The sequence below is a fragment of the Protopterus annectens genome, chromosome 9.part0 (assembly GCF_019279795.1).
Source record: "Protopterus annectens isolate FY-2018-M chromosome 9.part0, PAN1.0, whole genome shotgun sequence".
Classification (NCBI taxonomy): Eukaryota; Metazoa; Chordata; order Ceratodontiformes; family Protopteridae; genus Protopterus; species Protopterus annectens.
Window position 1 is genome coordinate 556,220,794 of NC_056743.1, and position 9,681 is coordinate 556,230,474.

A 9,681-nucleotide genomic window follows, 5' to 3' on the forward strand; every position below is an offset into this window, starting at 1 on the left:
CCTTCACCTCAAACTCAGGATAACCTTTCAATCTCAGATCTGTTTTAAACCTGGACAGATGCTGCTCAAAATCAGCATCCTTACAAGTGAGCCAAAATAGCCTCACCCCTTGATCTTTAATAATATTCTTATAAACATACACGGGGTGCATATTGCTCCTGTGCAAAATCTCATCCATTCTGCATGGTTTCCTATACAAACTAGATGTAAAATGGCCATCCGGTGTCCTGCAAACATGGACATCTAAGAACTCTATTTCATGATTCTATGAATTCATGGTTAAAAAAACAAAAAAGAGGTAGAAGAATTAGGAAATTCACCAAAACTCAATAATTCAAGTTGTGACCCAGTTCATAGCAAAAAACTTTATCAACAAAGCATTGGTGAAACTTCATATACCTAGAAAAAAACATTCCCCACATGTACCTGGGTAATCTCCCAATGCACTAGAACTAAGTTAGCATAACTGTTGGTGCAGAAGGTCCTCATGGCAACCCCCAACTTTTGTAAATAATATTTATCCTCAAAAAGGAACACATTATTATTGACAATCAATTCAATAAATAAATTAAATTAATCTTCCCTGTAGAATAATCAGAGTTGCTGGAGAGAAAATCCTTGACAAAATCTAGACCTATGGCTTTAGGAATAACTGTAAACAATGATCTAACATCTAGAGTCACTAAAAGGACATTCTTAATAGCAGACAGCTCTTGAGAGTAAACATATAAAGATTGCAAAAATTGTTAAGTGTTTTTAGTACAGTCTGAGTCTTGTTTTACACTATCTATTGTCTATCATTTTCTCTACTTAGATGGATAATGTCTCTGCCAACCAAGCCCTTCCAGAAACTATGGGTCTCATTGGTGGAAGGGTGGGCTGTTTGTGTATCTTGGGGAGCCCATACTGCATGGGAGCCAATGAGGAATCCAACTTTAAGAAATCATAAATGTCTCCCATAATATATCTGCTTGTGAGGCATCATGCAATTCATTATGTAGACTGCAAACAATAACATCTATATCCTTCTTGCTAATAATGGAGTAAGTTGAAGTGCTGGACAACAAAGTAAGCATTCTAGTAGAGTAAAAGTTACTATCCATGAGCACAACAGCTCTGCCTTATCTGCTGGGTGAATAACCAAACCATCCAAGTCCCGTAATTCTTGTATGGCTGAATAGCCCCCCCCCAAAAAAAAAACAAATTCTTTATTTCTAACATGATTATCAAAAATGGCTGCAAATTCAGATTTGCTCACCCTCATAAAGACTTCTAAAACTGAGTGCAGTGGAATTGTCAAGGAATTCTTGAGAGTTTTCACAATTCCAACCTTTAATCAGACTCAACACAAACAGAACAAACTTGGACACCTCCCCCAATAAAACTAATTGAGCGAAGTGCTTACAACCCTTCATCCTTAGTGTATTCTTCAAGCTGGTATAGCATCTCCTATCCTCATGATACAACAATAACTTAACATTACGTAGCGCATCCCTTTTTATATTTTCAGTGCACTATAATTTTCAGATATCAGTATGACATTTTCAGATTTACCTATATATATATATATATATAAAACTCATAATGCCTTTAAGTTGCATGCGTGCGTAGACACACACACACACACACACACACACACACACACACACAAACACACACACACACACACACACACACACACACACACACACACACACACACACACACACACACATTAACATTCCTTCTTGGTCTCTCTTTTTCTAGGGATATTTATTGACCACAAACTAGGCCCCTGGTATTTTCTGGATTTGAGGACACTTTCTGCATTCTTGTTCTTGTCGTCTATCCCACTTACAGAGTTTTCACTGATGGTCTAGTAACCTGGGACTCTGGGACCAGAGACATATGTGGTATAATGGTAACTTTCAAAATGGAGCCGAAATGACACACCAGCCCCACCTCTTAAGCGGCCTCAGCCAGATTCCAGAGACAAACACTCCCTCCTGCTCATGTATTTCTCAGGTACTGAGAGTCTCATTTCAGAGAAAGACCTCTTCTGCATATGGCATAAATACTTTCCTTAAAAAGTAGAAAAAATGGGAATTACTCTCAACAAAAACAAGTATCAGAAAGTGACATGGTTTCTCTCTTGTATTGCAGTATTGAACAGTTCACACAACATAATAGACATTCAGATAATATGAAAAAGAACTTAAAATGATACTGTTCCATAGTCATGCTATTCCTTGAGGAAAACATCTGTTATAAACAAGTCCTACATGTAATTCTTGTCAAGGTGTACACTGTATTCTTATTAACTCATATCTGAGTAAGATTTGGTGTCTTACCTTTCAACCTTAGAATAAGTCACAGTCAGCTTGAATAAGTACAGACCATGGCATGGACTACTTCCTTAATATTGCATCAAATATGTTGGTACAGATGGCTTGATGCATGCTACATTTATATACTGTACAATCCTTCACAGAGTTTGCAGTCCTACAACTGTCCCCAATAAATGCCTAAAAATGAGTTGTCCAAAACACAAGCTTTCCTGTCAAAGTTTTAACAAAATGAAAGCCTCTTCTATACTTAGAAATATACAAATACTAATTGCATTTCATAAAAGTACATAGTGTTTTATCATCTTTGTAGGCATTCAGCAAATGTTTTACTTAAAGTTTGAAATTTCATAATAAATTTCATATTAATAATTAAAAGTTCAATAAGGGGTTTCAATTTAGGAATACCAAGCTTTCAGTAATATATATATATATATATATATATATATATATATATATATATATATATATATATATATATATTGTATTTTAGATGCCTTAAAATTATACCATTACGATGTATTGGGTAAGCATGTAATTACTGAAGCTGTCTGGTAAGATTGAGTGTATATGTATACTCTGCCCAATGTATGGCAGTACTTATTAAGTATTTAAGGCATCTTGCTTTATCTTTAAGATGACATATTTTACACAGTCTCTTCTTTACATTTAGAGCTCTCTGCTGTGAATTTGTCAAAAGCAGGATTGAACCAAAGAAGTCATATTGCCACAAATTCTCCAAATCTGTAACCATTGCACATATCTCTCAGCTTTTGATCAATTGTATTGATAAATCTTATTTAGTATTAATTTCACAATGGAAAGGATATAAATGAATAGGTTTATTTTTTTTGCATATGTAATTGAAATGACACACATATTAAGTCGTATTAAGACTTGTCCTGTTTATTTCATTTGCTAAGTATATTATTTACATTGGAAACAAAACTTTGCAGGTAGTAAAGAACAAATGTATGTGAGAGCATGAATTCACTCTCAAGACTATACTAAATTACTTCCTTTGCTTTGACATATATGCTAAACAGAAAGCATAGCAAGTATAAATCATCAATGAAAACAAACAGTGCACTTTAAAGATGTTTTTCTGTCTCTTCTTGAAAATCTTGTAGAGCTGTATACAAATTAGTTGGCAATGGACTGAAAAAGGAAGTCAACTGCTAGAAAAAAGGGCAGAGATGAACATTGCCCTATCTGTTATCCTGTGTCTGAATGGGAAAATGTTTACAAAATGCTCATTAAGAAAGAGAGAGGGGGGTTAGTTTTTAGATAGGAGCAGTGTCTGGTGTACAGCTCCCTGCCCAGAGATAAGGAAGATCAGGATGTCAGAAGAAAGAAGGCTGTCCAATTAGAGATGCGCAGTGTTTCAGAAGAGAGAGGGAGAGAGAGACTATGCAGTCACAAGTTGTATCTGACACTTTCCAAACTTGTCAGCTTTGGGTGGCACATACCTAACACCTTTTTATAGCAGGATATAACACTGCCAGAAACTCAGCAAGTGTGAAAACTCCTTTGTGATTTATCTGAGGCTTGGATACAAAAAATGGACTCCATTAGCCTGCTTCTGTATGCTACGCTTTCATTACTGATACATTCTACAGTCAGCAGTCCTATAATGGCACTGCGAGGCACCTCAATTACTGACCGTGGGACTTTTTTTGAAGATGCACTTTTAGAGCAGGACAATGTGGACTTTAGTGCCCTTCTTCAGGATATGAAGACTGAATTCCTGAAGCGGTTAAATCTCTCTAGTGCACCTAACCATGAATCTGCTAAGGTAGAGCCACCTGAGTATATGCTGGAGCTATATAACAAATTTGCCAGTGATCGAACATCAATGCCATCTGCAAATATTATAAGGAGCTTCAAAAATGAAGGTAAGCACAGGTGGAAATCACTTCTCACATTATAAAATTTTGAAGAAAAAAGGCATAGAGTAAATTTTTTTTAGTTCAAAGATTGCATTGTCTGTAGTTACTGTAGGGTTCTAAGTTTTATATCAACTTCCTTAAATGAAAACACTAAAGTAAATTAAATTGGCATAGTTGACAGTGTCAGAACATAGTGTAGATGTAGCAGTGATTACTGAGTATTCCACGCTGTAAAATAAATCCTCTAATTCTTTTTAAAATATTGTTTCAGTACATGTTAACTCTATGTGACCATCAGATTGATTGATTTCTTAGTAATATGGTTGTGATCTAATCTTTTTGCTGTAGTCCTATTACGTTTTCAGTTAAAAACACTTCCCATGGGACACTGCACACAATTACACATTCATCCTGTCAGTTGATTTCATTTTCCTAAGTGAACTTTTCTTTGCATCATAAACTCAAAGTGTGGTACTGAAGTCACAGATAACATTTCCTTAGGAAAATCTTTAAGACTGGGGTAATGCTTTACGTTTAGAAGGAAGGGCAAGTTTTTTTTCCCATTATTTGGGACTGCCATGCTAACATACCTGCTGAGATGCTGGGAAGTGAATAGCTAAACATTAATCTCACCACCCTTCCTGATTTCTTTCACTGTAGCACTGCATTAGTTAAGATTCCCACGCAGTATGTTTTATGAACAGTAGCATCTACCAGTGAGTGTAAAAAAATGAAAAGGTTCCTTTAAATCCTCAGATGAGAAATAAAACAATAAAAAAGCACTTATACAACACTTAATAGCAGACAGTTGTCAGGCAGTTCCTGAATTCCCAATTAATCAACTTCTGCATGTCATTATGACATGGCTTGCTGTGGGATTTCAGGTAGGGCATTTGTCATGCTCCTGGAAGGAATGATTTGGAAGTCAAGGAAAGGTTTGTTTAAGGACAAGTACAGTTAGAGAGAAAAAGAACACAGGACATCATGGTTCCCTGTGATTTCAGTCTTCTTTTTTCTTAGTTTATAAAATGCACAATTTGAAGGCGTTAATGCAAAAGCTGCACTTTTCTCTAAAACATCTAGATTATAACTAAACCTTCTGGTATGAAAGAAGCAGTACTCATATGTAAATGCACTGAATTTCTTGACTTACACAATTCTCTGCAAGTATTAAAATGTCCAGTAACACTGGCATCTGGATTACATTTGAACCAATGAAAAAACACATCCACACACAAGTATAGCTCTCATATAATTACATTGATTAATATTGCTTAATTCTGACTCTGACAAATTTTATGTAAGATTTGCCTTTGGCCCAAGTCATGGCTGTAGAGAGTCCTTGGAGCGGACCACTTACCTAGTTAAGCAATGAAAAGAAATAAATCAAATACAGCTAAAAAACACACACACAAACACACACACACACACACACACACACACATTTGTTTTTTTTGTGTGTGTGCGTGTGTGTGTTTAGAGAAAGATTATTACTGACAAAAGTTTCTTCTCCAAATCTCACTATGATTGCATTATATTCTGTTTCCTGCTTTGCTAATTGTCTCTTTGTTAAGAATGTACACATCTGTAACCCATTTTAGTTTATGGAAATAGTCTTAAAACTAGAATGCATATTCAGAAACATAACAAGTAAGCTGTAATAAAAATTAAGTTTTATGTGTTTATGTACACACGTACAGACATATATGTGCATGACTACACACAAACACACACACACATATATATATATATATATATATATACACACACACACACACACACACACACACACACACATATATATATATATATATATATATATCACACACACACACACACACACACACACACACATATATATATATATATATATATATATATATATATATATATATATATACACACACACACACACACACACACACACACACACACACACACACATATATATATATATATATATCACACACACACACACACACACACACACACACACACACACACACATATATATATATATATATATATATAAAATCCACATTTACAAATACAAACTGAGTTAGCTCACCTTCTCCTGTCATACTAGCAGTCCATCTTGTTGCTGCTGTATTATCTACATAGTACAAAAACTGTAAGCATCTAACAAGCAGACTCAAAAAAGTATTTAAAAAACTTTACTTTAGCGCTTTCATCATTAGTTAAAGTTGTTTTCAGTTTCCTGTTTTGGTAGTTGATTATCTCCATAGTATTTTTCCCCTACCAGTTGATGGAGGTGTGGCTTATGGTAATAAGCCACAAATAAGTGATACATCATAAATAATTAATATCATACATCTTATGACTTCATGTAAGTGATGACTTTTATGGGGCCTGCATCTACATTACATGTCAAGGCAGACAACAATGTTTTATATTAATAACAAATGTACTTGGGCCCAACTTAAATTGTCTGTGATCTTCAATCTTTATTTTTTGGGAGTTTGCAAGCATCTATAAATTGTTCCTTAATTAAAATAATAATTTAGCTTGGCTACATTTTTTTTAACTATAGGTAAGCGTTGGGCTACTCCAGTGGTGTAGAGGGATAGAGCCCTAACAACAGTCTAGGCAACCTGGGTTTGATTAGTAACTAGGGTGACTGATGGAGTGGTAGAGAGGGATGGATGTGCCCATCCCAGTGGGAGGGTGCTCACTGGTGATGCTCCCCAAGAGGATGTGTGGTCCAAAGAGGGAAGTTACTTTCAGATGTGACCATGTATGGGGGAAGTGAGTAGGATATATAATACACAAAAAAAAAAAACAAACACAAGAGAACCACAGACAGGTGAGCCCCCAGACAACCCTTAACATCCACAACTGGCCCAGCAACACTGGAGTAAGTATGAAGGGGTAGAAGGGTGGCTGATAAACCTGGTGTAGACATTGTACACTGCGGGCTTGGCCAGAAATAATGAGGACTGAGGGGACCGAAAAATGTTAAAGAAAAAATGTTTAAGGGGAACAAATTATGGTTTTATCCATGGGTTCAGTTAACCACAGCTTTTCACATGGTACTTTAAGAAAGAAAACATGTTATAGCAGTGACCTACAACCATTAGCTTCCTAAAAGTGAAAGAACTCATGGTCTACATAATAGCTCAAGAAAGCTGTTAAAGAACAGCATTCTATAATCCTGAGTTTGATTCAGTCTGTCTCTGTTTGCATAATGTTTGATCCTAAGCCAGAGAGTACTGAAAATGTCTGTTGGGCATAGCAGGTTATGATTTAACAGATGATTGAGATGGCATTGTGACACAAATGCAATGATTAACACTAAAATGATAATCATAAAACTGCAGTTGCTAACTGAAATAATGAAATGCGAAACTCATTCAAACAGTTCCTTTGCCTCCCTGCTCATCCAGAAATAGAGGTTATACCCCACACTCCTATTAGTAATATATATTGGAGGTTGCACCCAACACCCTTGTTAGTAAAATATATTGGAGGTTATACTCAACACCCCTCTTAGTAATGTATATTGGAGGTTGTACCCAACAACCCTGTTAGTAATATATATTTGAGGTTGTACCCAAACCAGTATTAGTAATATATATTAGAGGGTATATCCAACACCTCTGTTGGTAATATACATCAGAAGTTATACCTACCATCCCTGTTTGTAGTATATATATCGAAGGTTATACCCAGCACCCCTGTTAGAAATATATATTGGAGGTTGTACCCATCACCCCTGTTAATATATATTGGAGGTTATACCCAACACCCCTGTTAGTAATATATATCATAGGTTATACCCAACACTACTTTTAGTAATATATATTGGAGGTTGTCCCAACACCCCTGTTAGTAATATATATCAGAGGTTATACCCAGCACCCCTGTTAGTAATATATATTGGAGGTTATACCCAACCCCACTGTTAGTAATATATATCAGAGGTTATACCCAACACCCCTGTTAGTAATATATATTGGAGGTTGTACCCAACAGCTCTGTTAGTCTAACACCCCTGTTAGTAATATATATTGGAGGTTGTACCCAACAGCTCTGTTAGTCTAACACATGTTAGTAATATATATCAGAGGTTATACCCAACACCCTTGTTAGTAATATATATTGAAGGTTATAACCAACACCTCTGTTAGTAATATATATTAACTCTGAAATCCCTGTACCTGGGAGAAGAATTCTGTGAGATGCCTCAGTCATGACCTTAGTATGTGAATCATAGATGGCACACTTTTGTTTTTGTACTTTACAAGTATTGATCATTAGTATTGAATATTTTCATTGGTACATGAGTACAATGCATTGAAAAAACATCCACTTTCATCATCTTAGAAGTTGGTTAAGTTGCTGATGGTTAAAAGTGCTAATGAGATGCAAACATAGGTAGCACAAAAAAATCCATCCTTTGCAAACTTCTGCTTTGTTGTGCCAGTATTTTTATACCATAACTTTAAACTGCTGATCGACTACATGCTAGGAGATGTAGCCTACCCCAGTACAATGATGCAAATAAACTCTCATGTTTTCTTCTCTCTAACTCATCAGACAGGCAAGCATTGTTGTATTAATGCTGCTATATCGTTTTCCTGCACCACCCAACCCAAAGCACTTTCAAGTACAAATCCACTCAGCAATTCAAAAGGCACACTAAAAACAAAGCACAATAACAGACATAAAGAGAACTGCTTTTTTACCAGTTTAGACAAAAAAGGTTTAAATGCTCTACTGGATGGGACAAAAACCTTCAAACTTACCAAAGAGAGAATCCAGATACTATTTGAGCCTACACTCCAGAAGTTGTCTATATCTGCAGAGGGGTTGCTTCATATCACAGGTCAATATTTGGGAATGTGCATCATTTCAACATTTAACTCTATGTCAACATTTGGATAAAGAACATATTAACCAGCCTGAAACATTCTTAAAATTTAAAAAATAAAAGACAGCTGTAAAGCCTTTTATTAAAAGAGGGAGTGTTTATTTTTCCAAACTAATATTAAAGAGCAGAATGAGTTGTATTATCTTTTTAAACTTGGGCCTAGATTATAGGTTCTTAGGTATTCAATAGGCTATTGATCTGTGAGGATCATTATCAGCCTAGCCATGTATCCCCACTGAGTTTCTAGCCTTTGAAGCATAGTACCAAGGTCACTATATTTTGCAGAAGTCTTGTATAACCCCAGTGATATAATACTTTAGTATTGTGAAAAAACATGTGTGTGGTAAGTAGGAAAAATAAGGGTGCCAAATCAGAGGTGAACTTATGGTTTCCCACCAATGCATCCAGGTTACACTTGAATAAAGAAAGATGTACATAATTTCTTCACAGGGAACTGACGTATGCTAGAGATCTAGTGCTCACAACACCAAAATCACAACAAAACTGTTTCCCACAACAGGAGCAGGAAAACATAGTAAAATATAATGGCAAACAGCCACAGACTGATGACCTGTTC

General features: G+C 35.7%; 1 protein-coding gene across 1 annotated transcript in view; it reads left to right on the forward strand.

The window, feature by feature from the left end:
- The first annotated feature begins 3,736 nt into the window (after positions 1–3,736).
- The window catches only part of BMP10 (bone morphogenetic protein 10), a 24,955-nt gene continuing 19,010 nt past the window's right edge, over positions 3,737–9,681 (forward strand). The window contains exon 1 of the mRNA XM_044082424.1: positions 3,737–4,219. Within this exon, the coding sequence (XP_043938359.1) occupies positions 3,886–4,219 (334 nt within the window). The 5' untranslated portion in view covers positions 3,737–3,885. The remainder of the gene's footprint in view (positions 4,220–9,681) is intronic.